At 43.4% G+C, this 15,937-nt stretch overlaps 1 protein-coding gene across 1 annotated transcript in view; it reads left to right on the forward strand.

Annotated features, from left to right (window-relative positions):
- Positions 1-326: 326 nt before the first annotated feature.
- The window catches only part of NID2 (nidogen 2 (osteonidogen)), a 59,418-nt gene continuing 43,807 nt past the window's right edge, over positions 327-15,937 (forward strand). Inside the window, exons 1-5 of the mRNA XM_012663803.1 lie at positions 327-773; positions 1,414-1,722; positions 8,158-8,390; positions 13,591-13,895; positions 13,980-14,333. Coding sequence (XP_012519257.1) covers positions 555-773; positions 1,414-1,722; positions 8,158-8,390; positions 13,591-13,895; positions 13,980-14,333 — 1,420 coding nt within the window. The 5' untranslated portion in view covers positions 327-554. The remainder of the gene's footprint in view (positions 774-1,413; positions 1,723-8,157; positions 8,391-13,590; positions 13,896-13,979; positions 14,334-15,937) is intronic.

Raw genomic sequence — 15,937 nt, forward strand, 5'->3', positions numbered from 1 at the left:
AGGGTGGCCCGGGACCCCAGGGCAGGGTGCAAACCTTCCATAACTGCTCCACCAGCCCGTCGGGGCCGCACCGCGCAGCCAGCGCTGCACACGCGCCGCGGGGTCCCTGCGCGCTGAGGTCACCTCCTGCAACGCCGCTGTCCTCGGACCTTGCGGGCCATTAGCTCCCAGGGGTTGGGGCGGTGGCTTGTCGGGACCGCCGGGCAGCGGGTAGGGGAGGCTGACCCACAGGCTCTCAGGAGCGGAGCGGAGGAGGAGCGACTCGGAGCGGCCCGGCCACGGGCTTTTACCTCGCCAGCCCCGCCGCTCCCGCGACCGCTGCCTTAGAAAACTTAACGAGAACCAGATGTGGTGGCAGCTGCCGAACTTTCTCAGAGCCGGTGATTGGTCGCCGGCCGAGGGCCGCAGCCAACCAGCGCTCTGGGCGGGCCTGGAATCCCGCCCCGCCCGGGCGCCCGGGGTTCCAGGTTCGAGGCTGGCGCGGCGCGGCCAGTGGGCAGGCGGGCCGGGCCGGGACGCGCTCTGCGGCGGGGCAGCCCACGGGCCGAGCGAGCATGCGGGGGGACCGGGCCGCCGGGCGGCGGGCGCTGCCGTCGCCACTTCTGCTGCTGCTGCTGCTGTCGCGGGTCGCGGCGCTGCACCGGGGCGAGCTCTTCCCCCACGGGGAGTTGTGGGGCGACCAGCTCCTGCTGGAAGGCGACGACGAAAGCTCAGCCGCGGTGAAGTTGGCGATTCCCTTGCGCTTCTACGAGGCCCAGTTCAGCAACCTCTACGTAAGCTCAGCCCCCTCCTGCTGCGCGACTCGGCACTTTGCTCCCAGCTTCTTCCCAGGGGTTGATATAGGGTCAATCTCACCGAAACCTTGCCCTCGGAGGCAAGGAATTAGTCCCCACCCCCGGTTGTCCTCCGGCGCCCCTGTGGTGAGACCCAACTAGGAAGAGATGCTGCTGCCTGACCGGCAGCTGTGAGGAGCAAGAATTACCTCGAGGGGGAGAGCGAGAATTGTTCGCAGCCACGTACGCGTCCCCGGCAGAAAAGAAGGTGGCGTTTCTAAGGTGGCCACTGGGGTTTGCAGTTAGGAGCGCGAGAAGGCTGTGCACGTCTGCAGAGACGGGGTGTTCCCTCCTCGGACCGGGAGGCTTTCCCCCAGGGACATGGGGCTCCAGGGTTGTTCGGGGGGTGGGGTGAGAAGACGGGTGAACGAGTTTTAGGGCTCCTGGACCTATTGTACCACGCTGCGGGCTAGTGGTGGGGGATGGAACCGTCGCTGAAGTTGCGTGGGTCGCCCGAACCTTGACTCCCTAGAGTGAGAGAGGGGAAGCCTCTTGCCCTGGGCAGTCCCCTTCCTTCCTTGCGCGACAGGGTGGCCGCCCTTGGGCCTGAGCGAGCGTCACTTTTTTGTCCCTCTCCTAGGTGGGCACCAACGGCATCATCTCCACCCAGGACTTCCCCAGGGAGACTCAGTATGTGGACGATGACTTCCCCACAGACTTCCCGGCCATCGCCCCTTTCCTGGCCGACATCGACACGAGCCACGGCAGGGGCCGGGTCCTGTACCGCGAGGACACCTCCCCGCCAGTGCTGGGCCTGGCGGCTCGCTATGTGCGCGCAGGCTTCCCGCGCTCCGCCGCGCGCTTTACCCCCACCCACGTCTTCCTGGCCACCTGGGAGCAGGTGGGCGCCTATGAGGAGGTCACACGCGGGGCGGCGCCCTCGGGGGAGGTAAGTGACCAGGGATGCTTGACCACTGAGCGAATTGAGGGATGGGCTTGAATTCTGGGCGGAAACCCAGGGCTCGGAATTTCTTCTGAGTCTGCTGTTGCGCTGAACCTGATGTATCATTGGTGGCACCAGGGCTGAAGTGGTTTGGAAGTGAAGAAGGCTGTTGTCTGTAGACATCTTATGAGGCTCTGACAGGCGGTCACTCTATTGAGAACAACTGCTTAGGGGATGTGAGACCCCGAGTGCAGATGTGGGAACCCCTCGGAACATGAGGCAGTTTACTGTTTGGTTGCTTATTTTAAAAATCACCTCTAAGTATACTAGTATTTCTAACTTTATATTCATCGAAGCAAAAGTCAGAAAATACAGGGAATTTAAAAAAGAACAATCACTCGTTTTCCCTCCACTGTTAGACATTTTCTTGTGTATGCTTTCCAGAATTTTTTTCTTATGCACATCTCTATTGCTGTTAACAATGATGGGTTCACACTGCACATACTGTTGTATAACTTGCTTTTTTTTCAATGAATAGTGTAGTGTGAATATGTTTCATTGTCAATAAATATATTTCTACAACAGCATTTGTAATGACTGCCTAATATTGTATCTAATGAATTTACCACAGTTTACTAAACCAGTGTTCCCAGTGGTCATTAAGGATATTTCCAACTTTTCATTATTATAAATAAAAGCACGAAGCACTTTTTAAAAAGCTAAATCTTTTCACATGTTCTTCGTTGATATTCCAGGAAGTGCGATTGGTAGGCCAAGCTACCAATTGGTAGTTTTTGCCGAATTGCCTTCCAGGCACCAGTTTACGTGTTCCTTAGTTTACAGGAGACTGTCCTGAATGTGTTTTACAGTCTCTACCTGGAGAAAGTAAAAGAACCCAGGCCCCCAGGCCTTAGTCTTGTCATCAACTCTTGAAGTACTCCAAATGGGCATCGGGTGGGGCCAGGGTGGCTTGGTAAGTGGAGAAATGACTCCTGGAGTAGGAAAGGGTTTCCTTCTACGAATTTAGACTTGAACCTAAAATGTCATACTCCATGGCTGAAACTGTGTGATTTATCTCAATGTCAACTCTTCAGAGTGTTTCTTAGCTCTAGAAAGATAACACATGTCCTCTCTAAGAGGTTAAGTTGCTTTCTCATTTGTCACTGATCCTGTAAGGATGCCACGATATAAGTCCTTTGGAGAAGGACTGTTTAAATACAAGTTTTCCTGAGTTACCTTTGTCTGGGCCTTTCTTGAGCAGGGAGAGTTAGGACAGGCAAAGATTTGTGGATTCCATTTCTCTTTTACTTTTCCAATTAAAATCTTTCTTCAGACATTGCCATATGCTGAGTTGGCTTCAGAATATGTTTCATTTAGAAAGGAGACGAGGATTCTGTTTGGATAGGGGATGTTTTTTCAATTACCCACGTTGAAGGTTCTTCTGAATATTTTAAAGAGTTCAGGGACTTGAGTTCTTGTTTTAATAGTTCTTTGGAGATAGATTTTGGCAAGCAGTAATCTACTTTGCTTGAGGACTGTGTGAGCAGTACATGGCTTTCTTAAATCTTGGCATACTAACCTTATATTGCAAAGTTACTGGAAACTGGAAGATATCAGAGGAATGGCATCTTTACCATTTAAAACAATTTCAGTTGGTGCCCTTTCTCTCTATGAATATGTGTGTTGGGTGTGACAGGATGTTGTACCTGATATCACAGGAATGTCAAAATATAATTGTATCTGAAAAAAATTTGAACAAATAGTGTTTATCAATTTAAGTAATCTGAGATTTCTTGAACTGTCATAGGCACTTCAGAGAAGTCAAGGTGTTGACCTTCAAAATACTTACTGACTGAAGACATAAAGAGGACTAGTGTTTACTTTAGCTGTGTCTTTTTGAAGGGAAGAGGACTATTTTGTTCTCATTTTAGGAATGGAGGTTATAGAGAATTAGGTTACACATATCTGACTATTGCGGGGACTGTTTTGTTGGTCTGGAATTTAAGTTGGGTCGAAAGAGCTGAAAGAATGGATATTAAGAATGAGGAGCAGAAGAGATTGTTCTGAGCTAGGGCATGTCCTGGGAGAAGGTTGAGTGAGCTGGGGCTGGAGAAATGAATGAAGGAGTCATGGGGCAGTGACATAAGACAGATGAGTGGGAGGTTGCCTCCTATGGTTTGAAAGTTTGTCCCCTCTGAAATTCATGTTGAAACTTAATCCTTAATGTGGCAGTATTGAGAGGTGGGGCCTTTAAATGTCATTGAGTCATGAGGGCTTTGCTCTCATGAATGGATTAATCCATTCATGGACTAATGGCGTATCATGGGAGTTGGGACTGGTGGCTTTATAAGAAGAGGGAGAGAGAACTGAGATATCATGCTCAGCCCTCTCATCTTGTGATGCCCTGAGTGCCTCTGGGACTCTGCAGAGTCCCCCCACCCTGCAAGAAGGCCCTCACCAGATGCAACCCCTTGATGTTGGACTTCTCAGCCTTCATAACTGTAAGAAATAAATTCCTTTCTTTATGAATTACCCAGTTTCAGGTATTCTGTGAGAAGCAACAGAAAACAGACTAAGACATTGCCCAATGAAGACCTTAACATGGGGACTAAGGCATGTTGACTTGGTTCAAAGAATGATAGTCATTGATGGAGGGGGTTGAAGTCCACTGAGAAATGAGAAGTAGAAGCAGGACTTTGTTGTACCTTTTTGACATGTGGAGCTAAGGTCCAGAAGAGTGGAGGTTTATAGTCTATCTGAGAGAGTTTGACCTGAGTCTGAGATACAGCTGTGAAGGACAGAGAGAATAGAGACATATATGGAAATTGGTTGAAGATATGCTGAAGTTTTGCTGAAGGCTAAGTGTCAGGAAGGATATAATATTAAGTATGTGATAGCACTGAGCAATTATCTTTGAATTTTTGGCAGGATCTGTAGGATTTAGTGCAGAAAACTAAATTAGGGAAGATCATGTGTGTGACAGTGTCCTACAGGCAATGGGAGGTGAAGAATTATAGGAAGGAATGGAGGTTAGTTTTCACACCAAACACTGGAGGCGGAAAGTCAATGATCCTACAACTCCAGAGGGCATGTGGCCCTAAGGAAGACAGGAAAGAGAACTTTGCAACCCCTGTAGGAGTCACCCTAGTTCTTTTCATTTTAATTTTGGTATGCCTCTATAGGCAAGCCCCTTGGGGAGAGGGATGGCACCATTCTGATTTTTTGCCAGATGGCTGCAGTTAACTAAGTGAATTGCAAAAATTAGAAACTCTTAGAAGGGCATGTGTTATATACATCAGCCTGGCTCTGCTGAGTGTCAAATCACCATCAATTGGTAATGTCCCTACACCTGGAAAGAACAGTCAGATTCCTGCCTGGTTTTCTGCTGAGGGTTCTGGCTTTTCTCTTTCTGATAACAGAATGGCAGAAACCTTGAAGCTACAGCCACTGGTGGTGATCCTCTCTGTGCTGCTCCTCTCCTTGTGGAGGCCCTGCTCTCTTCTCTGGGGTCCTGGGGGAGTTGGGAACCAGTGACCCTTTTGTCGAGTTTGGCAGCCCATCTGAGGGTTTCCCTTCAGAGACAGAGCCTGTGGGGCTCTTGCAGAGGCTTGTATCTAGGAATGCGAGGACCTTTCCTGTTTGGAAGCCAGTCAAGGAGTGCTTTGAGAGGAGGAGCTCTTCAGGACCTCATGAAGTGGGCTCTTCAGCAATTAGATGTAGAATTTTGTAGAACAGACAGAGAACTTTACAAGTGATCATTTGGTGTGTGGGTGGCTTTTAAACAGCCCAACTCTTTTGGAGTTGGGATCGTAAATTCTACTTAAAAGGAAATTGTTTTCTTCCTCTGATATTGGCCTATTTCAGTGGAGACAAGGAAATTAAATACTTGCCACCTGTAATAAGTGTGTCAGCGATGGCATATAGAAGATGCTGAATACATTTTAATTGAAATGAATTTGTTGGCTGAATGAATGAATAAAATAAAATGCTAAATACCCAGACTGCACAGCAAAAGCCAGACTTTTCCCTTCACAGCTCTGTTTACTTCTCTCCCCAACCTCCCCCATTCCATTCAGCTCTTCACAATCTATACAACCTCCTTATCTTACAGAATTTCTCTAAACTTAGAACCAGGATTTTCTGCTATCTTACATTTATTGTGGGTGATCAATGCCAGGAGCTTTGAAAGCCTAGCTTTTTAAAGTAAGGTTCTTTCACATTCCTTGAGTACTTTTCTTTTCCTAGTTGATCTTTATTTATGCTGACTCAAGCAAAACTCTGAAGTTAGTGAGTCCACATTAATTGATGATATAGAATATCTTATGTACAGACATGATGCGGAACAGCCTTTGTTTACATTGGCAGCAGTTAAGGCTTTTTAGCTTTGAGAAATTCTAGAAAACAGTCTTTGCCTTTTGTTTTTGGAAAAGTCAAGCTTTGCTGATGAAACAATCAACAACTAGAACATTAACAAATATGCTAGACCCCCTGTCTATTACTTTGCGAACCCAACGAATGAATGAAGCAAAACAAGATGACTTTTTCTATGTTAGAGAGCAAAAGAAAGCTTTATTGTATTTTGTTTTGTCTTGAAAAGCATGTTAACATCTACATTTCTTTGTCCTATCAGTAAAACCTCAAAACCATACTTTGGAATTAAACATTGAAAAGAAAAATTAACATTAGAAAACAGCTAGAACAACTTATGGGGGTAGAGGACTTCGGATAGAACTAAAGGAAGTGAACATTCCTTCCTTGCTGTTTTATTTAATAAAATGTAATGTTCTTCTCTGTGCCTAATTTTGTCTGTCTAACAAAATGTGAAGGTAATAATATAATACTTATCAAATAAATAACATTTCTAAGAGTCACATTATGTATGAAGTTAGTACTATTTTAAAAATACCTCCCCAGTTCCTTAGTAAATTATAAAAGGAGTGTGATATAGCGAGAGAGGTAGTCTCAGAGTCCTAAATATGACATCTTTTTGAGATAAACAAGCACCGTTAACAGATCTTTCGTGGGGCTGGGGAGCAGATAGCTGGATGAAAGTAAAGGCAAAAATCTCTCTTGTTGAAAATGCAAATATAAGTGGAATGTTAAAAGGTGATTCTAGAAGGACCTGGGTGTTGAGTATGTGGCTAATTTAGGCTCCTGATCTGTCTCTCTCTGGTCTGCCTTGGCTCCTGCAGTGTTTATAACATTCACAGGCTGCCTCTGTGATGCCTCCCCACCCCCACCTGAGGCCTTGGGCACACATTCTCCTCTGTGGCCTCCACTACCTTCTCCAATAATTCTCTTAAAATTTCAGCCAAGGCTGTTCCCTTCTCCTACAGTGTGAGACTGTCCTGAGCACCATCTCTTTGCCCTTTGCTTCTTTCTATCTTCAGCATTCAGCATAATGTCTAGTGCTTAGTAGGCACTTGGCTGTTTGCATGAATGTACAAATGAATAAGTGAATGGCGTTTACATGTATGTAAACCACTAACCAAGCAAAATCAGGTAAATGGTAACTAGAAATACTCACAAAGGTGTTATGGAGGGTCAGAGAACAAAAATAATTTTGCCGGGAATCCACAACACCTGTCTGAGTGGCAGCATTGGAAGGCTATGAGGATTTCTGGGCACAGGGAAACATGAGCAAAGTGTGTAGCAGGAGAGACATGGTACTAGTGGGGACTATTAAATAGTCTGATGAAGATGCAGTGGAACTGAGCCTGGGGAGGGAGTTTGGAGCCAGGTTACAAATTACGGGCGTGCTGAGGAGTGGTCAGAATGGCTGAGTAGGGCAGGGGACGGACTCTGGAGCTGGCTGCCCGGCACCGCGAACTTGCTACCTGACCCTGTGCAGATCTGTGAGCCCCGGTGTCTCCCTTTCCTCAGCTGTGAAATGAGGGTAACTCTGCTGCTGTGTGGAAGGGTAATGGATGAGAAAAGAGAGTGAGGCTGTGAGAACAGTAAGGAGGCCATTCGTCAGCCAGTGCTTGACACAGTGCCTGCCCATAATGGGCATTTCATAAACTGATGAATGAATGAATGACACAGATGAGAGATGCTGAGTGCCTAGGGTTGTAAACTAGGACAGTGACTGTGGGAATGGACAAGTTTATTTTGCTACTTGTTCTTAGCTCTGAAAGAGATTTGGATAAGAAAAGTTTGAAACCTGCAAAAATATTTTTAGCCTATATTTTACTGATGCATATTTAAACTATTAATCTAAAATTGATAAAAGATGCTTTTAATAATAAGTAATATTGCTTATAAAATTATATTTGTAACTTGAAGAGGAAATTTTAAAGAAATGTTATGTTTAAAGACAATTTGGAAAAGTCCTGGGAAGGGGTAAATTCTTTGCACTCTATGATGCTTTGGTTACTTTCTGTTTTTTTCTTCTTTTGTTTGTTTTTTTTAAGGATGTTTCCTATTTTTTTCCCCCCACAGCTGAACACTTTCCAGGCAGTTTTGGCATCTGATGGATCTGATACCTACGCCCTCTTTCTTTATCCTGCCGATGGCCTTCAGTTCTTTGGAACACGCCCCAAGGAGTCTTACAACGTGCAGCTCCAGCTGCCAGCTCGGGTGGGCTTCTGCCGAGGGGAGGCTGATGACCTAAAGAGAGAAGGACCATATTTCAGCTTGACTAGCACTGAACAGTCTGTGAAAAATCTCTACCAGTAAGTAACATCGAGCTGAAGCCCTTTCCTATTTGCATATAGGAACTTTTAGGAGGTCCCCTAAAAGTGACCATAAGACCATTAGATGATATCTTGGTGGCTTCCAAGCAAGGCATCAGGTCAAAACCAGGAGCTAGATTATACCCTGGTAGGATTCAGTTCACCAAAATATGAAAGGTCTTTTATTTGTCGTTCCCTGTTGAGTATAGATACTGGAAACAGAACTGTGTGTGTGTGTGTGTTTGTAGAGCCACTGAGGCTTGCTATGAAAAACATTGCTCTTGGAGCCACATAAAATATCCCATAATATAACTGCCCAAATTGAGGTTTGCCAGATTAATCATTTCCCAGGAGGAGACATTTTGATTTAGTCTTTTGGACAGATACTGTTAAAAATTAAATTGAGTAATGTAATTTAGAAAAAAATAAATAAAACAGGTTGGTAGGTTTTCAGAAGTGTCAGGATTTCTCCTTGACTTCATTACCTGCAGTGCATTGAACCCATTCCTTAGTCCCATCAGTGACTTACTCTGCTAGTGCAAGGATAAGCCTTGCCGCATTTTGTCAGTCCAAATAGTCCACTAGGATGTTTATTGAATTCAGGGTTTTGGGGTTTTTTTTTTTTTTTTTTTTTTTTTTGTCCTTGCTTTTATTCCTTCCCTGAATCCAGAAGCCAACCAGAGCATGTAGTTTACTTCCTGGCCTCCCTTAACTGCTTCTCAGTTTCATTACATCATTCCTGGGTGTAGGAACACCTTATACTTTTGCATGACCCCTGCTTTGCTCTACTCACTACCAGAAAGAGGGTACCAAAGCCAGGTACAGTTACTCAGAGATGACATTTATGGAGAGCTTACTATTTGCCAAACATTGTGCTAAACACTTGCCAGGTGTTATCTTAATTAAAAGTCAAGAATTGTAGGAGGCAAGTACTACTATTTTCTCGAGTTTATAGAGGAGCTTAGGGAAGTTAAGTAAGTTGCCTGTGATCTCAAAGTTAAGTGACAAAGCCAAAATCCAAGCCCAAGTCTGGAGCTCTGGACTACTTATTTTATGTGGAGTCCCTTTAGGTCTCCATCTAGCCTGCCGCTTAGTTTAGACTCTGAAACAAACTCAGCTCCTTGCTCCTTCTCTGGTTCCACCCTCCTCTTCTACTTGGGAGCGCACAGATTCTCTACTCCTCAGGCATTATAGAGAGCTCACAGCAAGCCAAGCACTTGAACTACAAAGATTTCCAAGGCACAGGCCCTGCACACCAGCACCTGGTACCCTACCAGGGTAGACAGACAAACTACAGAGCACTGGAATAAGTGCCAATGTCTGCACAGGGGCCAGGAGGCAGAAGGGATCAAAAAGCCTGCAGGAAGAAGCAGCTGTGTTCTCCCACCACAGCCATACAGACCACTTGGAACTAACACCCACACGCACACACCACACACACACACACACACACACACACACACACACACACACACACACACACACACACACACCACTTCCATTTACTCCTTTGTGCCTTTCCTTATTTTCATCTTTGATGTTTCCCAGAAACCTCTAACTTGCTTGGTGAGAGCAGAGTAAGAGATGGGGCCAAATGACTGACAGAGTTTTCTTCAGTGTAATCCATGCTTAATATAAACTAAAGCATAAGCAATGCAGAATAATGTGAAATAAAAGTAAAAATTACCCACTTCAGGCGATAATTAGTGTTAATAGTCTTTTCCAGAATTTTAGGTATATGAAAAAACTTTTTTAAATCAAAATGGTTTTTTTGCTATGTGGCATTTTCACATTTTTCACTACCTTTAGGGATCTTCATTTTAAGACTACAAAACATTATATAATATGTGTTCTATATTATAAAGACAATTTAAACATTTAACATGTTTCTGATTTTTCTTGTTATAAATATCACTGCAGTAAACAACACAATACACATTGCTCACGTGCTCATTTCTCCTTTAAATTCTTAAAAGAGGAATTGTCAAGAATGGATATGCAATTAAATGTTTTGATGTATATTAAAAAGTTCCTTCAGAAATGTTTCACCAAATTATATTCTCACCAATAATTAAGAGCTGTGATTGGCAGAGTCTATTTCCTACAGGCTTTTGTTCTTTTTAATGTTTGCAAATATGATACATATAAAATGTTCATATTTTCACTCTAATTTCTTTCATACTAGCAGAACTGAACACCTTTTCATATCTTTAACGTCCATTTACAGTCATGTGCCATGTAATGACATTTTGGTCAACGGCAGATGGTATATATGACAGTGATCCCGTAAGATTATAATACCATATTTTTATTGTACCTTTTCTGTGTTGAGATATGTTTAGATACAGAAATACTTACTATTGTGTCATAGTTGCCTTCGGTATCCAGTACAGTAATATGCTGTAGAGGTTTGTAGCCCAGGAGCAGTAGGCTATACCATATAGCTTAGGTGTGTAGTAGGATATACCATATAGGTTTGTGTAAGTACACTTCATGATGTTCATACAACGATGAAATTGCCTAACAATGCATTTCTCAGAATATATTGTCATTGTTAGGTGACACATGATTATATATATCTTTTTTTGGTGTGTGACTTGTTTGTCCTTATCCTTTTCTATTCGGGTGTTTAGAAAGAGCTCTCACAGATAAGAAAAAAAGTAGTAAGGATAGTAAGCTTCTCATGTGTTGTGAATATTTTATCCAGGTGTTGTCTTTGAACTTACTTATGATTTATAAGTTGTAAGTTTGGGTTATCTAAGTTATTGGTCTTTTCCTTTATGATTTTGGGTTTTGGTGTTATTCTTAGAAAGACCTTCTATACTTCAAAATTATAGCGATGTCTCTCTATGTAATCTTTTTGTTTACTTTTCATTATTAAAATATTCAAAAATATACAGAAAAGTGGAGAGTCTAGCTCAATGAACACCCAAATGCTCATCATTTCGATTTATATATTATAAACATTTTGCCATATTCATCTTTTTTTTGTTTAAATGTTTTGAAGTCACAAACATCATGCTAGTTTATTCCTAAATACTTTGGTACGTATCTCTAAAAAGTAATTTTCTTAGTCAATGGAATCTTTCTCTTCCTCACACTTGCCTCATAGTTGTAAGCTCAAAGGTCATAAATGGTATAATTCATAATGTTTGTCATAGTCTTCTTCTGAAAATTTAAATATGAATGCACATATGTGCATTTTTTGAAACTATACTTTTCTATCTCCTGGAAGACAAGACAGTAGTTACTAAGTACTTATTATGTGCAGGGCCCATGGTAGGCGTTTCGTGTGGTTTTCTCACTTAATTCTCCTAGCAACCCAGGGAGGAAGACAGTGTCATCCCGTTTTGTAGCCCAGCTTTTCTTTCTAGGAAATAAAGTTCTTTCTATCACTAAGCTTTCCGAATGACCTTGGATTTTAAAATGAACTCAAATTGGTTACTTTCCTATCATGCAGAATGGCAAAAGCCAGGATAGTGATTTATATCTAATTAGAAGGTTATTTTATTTAGCTTTTATCTGCCATAATTTGTATTCTCCTATTCTTTGAAGCTTTTATAGTTTTCTGTTTCTAACTTCAAGAGTAAATTTCACAGCTGCAATACCTCTAATGTGATAATAAACTCAATATCCTCAGATCTTCAGGATTTTCTCTTCTTTAGTTTTTCTTATTTGCTTGCTGATAAAGACCAACATTAATTCTTATGTACTTACCAAATATACATAGCATATTGCACACAAGATCACAGTTATGCTTTCTATGCTTCTCTTTCCCTAAATTAACTACAACAACAGCAACAAGAGCATATCCATACACACATATACATACACACCCACATGGGAAAGATATTCTGGAATTGTGTTGAAAAATATTATTATGATAGAAACCCACAAGAACATGATGAGTACCTACCCAAAGGAGGAAAGGTCTTTTGTTCTTGTACACTTCAATGACTGTCTTATTATCTTATTAGTCATTAACTCTTACTCATCATTGACTGATTTTTGAGGAAATTCCATAGCGTGGGAGAATTTGCACATAGTATTTTGTACAAACATCAGAGGAGTACAAAAACTGGTGTATTTAAGCTAGCCAGACTTTTGTTTGCTCAAGATTTCCCATATTTTTAGAATATGCAGTTGTTCTCTGTGGGACGCAATTGTCCTCTTTAGGACAATGTCTCATTGACTAAAATAATGGATTATTGGGATATTTGAAAGACTGAATAGAGTCCATGTTCTTGTCTCATAAAGAAAATGAGTGAGCTGTTTCCAGATGTTTCTGGAAAGACCTCTCATCTATGATCCTTCATATTTTGATTAAGCTACTTTTTTATTTTCCCCTTAACTTTGTTTTGCATTTGCTCACATTTTTTTTAGACTTGGGCATTTATATTTCTTTGAATTTTTTTATATTGACTCACCATTCTATGTGGATTAATTAGTTGATTAGTCCATGCGAATAAACAGTGAAATGTCTTTAACATTCCATAAAGTAATGATAATTCAGATGCTGACTGACCGTAGTATATGATATTCGTTTTCTGACATAATGTAAGGTAGATGTTTAGAGCATGGGCTTTGATGTTAGCACTCAATTCATGCCCAGGCTCTGCCAATTATTAATATTAGTTATGTGATCTTAAGATTAGTTAACCTCTCTAAACCTATTTTCTCCTCTGTAAAATTGAGCACAATCACCACCCCTACCTTGCAGATCGTACTGAAGAATGTTCAGCACTTGTCACAGGGCTGGCACATAACCAACTCTCAAAAGCGTGTAGTAGTCGTTACTGTTTCAGTATTTGGCAAAGATTTTTAAGCATACGTTTTCTTGAGTCTGTTACAAGTTTCCAGACAAGTAGAGGAAAAATTCCCACACTCCCTATTTGTTTTCAAATAGTCAGATTTTGGATAAACCATTAGGATTGTAGAGCAGATTGATAACTTGGTGGTCTGGCAGTCTATGGCACACCGCCTTTGAAACACATTGTTAAATAAAAGGTAATCCACATCACAAGTCCACGATGGTCCTTTTAGTTACCATGTAAGCCTGCTTCTATTTGGTTTTATACACCAGTGCAAAGTCTGAATCAGCTCTTAATAGTCTTTTGGTTTTAAAATAAATCGCTCACCTTTGTAGGAAGGTGGGTGAGTGGGCACTTTTGTTACAATGAACTGTTTCCTTTTTATTTAGACTAAGCAACCTGGGCATCCCTGGAGTGTGGGCTTTCCATATTGGCAGCACCTCCCCATTGGATAATGTTAAGCCAGCAACAGCTGGAGGAGAACTCTCCACTGCCCACTCTTCAGCTCCCTTGGAGCATTCCTTCAGCCATGCGGCAGCCCTAGAGAGCGACTACACTGAGGACAACTTGGATTATTATGATGAGAATGAAGAGGAAGTGGAATACCCCCCGGGTGAACCAGAGGAGGCATCCAACAGCCACAGCAGCATTGATGTTGCCTTCCACCCAGAAGCTGATTCAGAGCCTGTAGGAGGTGGGATCTCCCCTCCAGAGTCTGCCTTGGCCTCCCCTCCGCCATACCCAACACCGAGTGATTCGCCATTCTACCCTGAAACAGAATCTGCCACCTTGGACCCTCAAACCAAAGAGGGGGCATCTTTGGAGGAGATAGAGGCCCCCAATTTAAAAGTTGAGTCTTCAGACCAGACAGGGACCAGAAGCCTGGCTCCACCTGAGGTGGATGGAGAGTCACTGGCTCCTTCCGGGGAAGCCCCACCACCCCACCCTGGAAACAGAAGCATGCAGCCCCACCCAGGTGAAGCGGCAGTACCTTCAGAAAGGGATGTTCCTCCAGCCCATCCTGAAGGAGAAGTTGTTCTTCCAAATTACCCTGTGCCGGGTCACACTCCACCCCTGGGTCGAGGGACGTATGTAGTAGGAGTGGAAGATGACATCGGTTCCAACACCCAGGGTAAGTGTGTTAGAAAGCTGGGTGCTGAGGTTTCATTTTAACAGTGCTGATTTTGCATAGAGTTGTGATTTTTCTCTTTAAGTGAGTAGGTGAAAAGTTTAGCAAAGAGAAGATTGGAACTGATTTGTAATCCCTGTGTTTCAGGAGATAGAGTAAATTTCCTTTGCCAAATAAATCTTGGCAGACAGATTCTGTTTAGAATCCCTTGATCATTAATAATGTTTTTAAAAAATAGGCCTCATAGTGAGTGGGGAAGAACTGGGTTTCTTATGCCAGCCACGCTCTCAATCGTAATGAAGCATTTCAGTTTGAAAGTTCAGCAAAGGTAAAATATTTTGAGGCTTCATACACATTCCAGTGGCAGAGGGCTTACTGCTTTAGTTTTAAGTGTTGAGTTGTGCTGGCTCAGATGAACATGCCAGATTCATACTTAGTTACGGGCCAACCCTTGCGCTCCCCTTGCTTAGGAAGATACACTTGCAGTGTGGGAGAGGAGAGCCCACGGGGAGAGAAAATGACTAAACACCTGTGTCTGTTGTCGTTTCTGGTTCATGGCGGTGCAGCTGCGGCATGCAGCTCCCTGGAGCCTTGTCCTCATTTCATAACTCACTGACCAGAGGGAGAGGCGAGGAGGGAGCTGCCGAGAGCAGGCCGTATTGAGCAACACAGACACGGAGCCCCCGTGCAGCCCTCTCGTCCCGGGAGAGACTTGTCACGCCAGCTCTTTCTTCCCAGTCAGGGATGGAAAGACATGAATGGGAAACTGACCACACATTCATTCCATTTGTTCCAAGGACTGCTCCTCTGACCTCTAATGGTAGGAAAGAGGTCAGAGGTGACAGCTTTCTTCTGAACCTAAATTTTTTTCCACCTTTTCTGTTTCCTATCCCTGTTGTGGCAAAAACACGCTGACCTAGCAAAGAGGACCTTCTGCTGTGATGTGGACCTTCAGGATAGTGCTTGGAGAAGCACTTTTTCAAGAGGGAAGACAATATTTTATGCTAATGTGGAATTGTGCCAGCATTAGAGGAGAGCTTGGGGTCAGACCTGAGCTTGAATCCTGGGTGCCACACTCGCCCGGTGACCTGAGGCAACTCATGGAACCACCAAGCCTCTGGTTGCTCATGAATTTGTTGGGAGGGTTAAACGGGATGATGTATATGAAATTAGTGTCTTCACTACTTCGTTCTTAATACATGGTGGCTGCTGTTGATTGTGGAAGATTTAAAACAGTAGCAATGGGGTAGAGGATGGGTAGAGAATGAAGAATGTGCTTATTAAGGAATTTTGCCTTAATTTGTGCCTAAGGGGCCACATGTCCATACAGTTGAAGATGTGAATTTTCTTGGGAGGCTTCAGATTATGCTTCTGATAATCTCCCGAATTTCCAGTGTGAGTTCTCTGTATCTAAAGAAACCTTAAAGCCAAGTATCAAACATTTTCACAAAGGGATTTTGAGGTAAAGATGCATTCCTGAACAGCCTTTTCATTCCTGAGTTGTGGTTTCCTGCCCTGGGAAGAGCTTGGGAATATTAAAAAGCAGATCGACGGAGTCCACTCGCAGAGCTAAGAAGGGGCCGCATGCCCCGCGTCAGGCTGCGGGA

The sequence above is a fragment of the Propithecus coquereli genome, unplaced genomic scaffold (genome assembly GCF_000956105.1).
Source record: "Propithecus coquereli isolate 6110/MARCELLA unplaced genomic scaffold, Pcoq_1.0 Scaffold83, whole genome shotgun sequence".
NCBI classification, from domain to species: domain Eukaryota; kingdom Metazoa; phylum Chordata; class Mammalia; order Primates; family Indriidae; genus Propithecus; species Propithecus coquereli.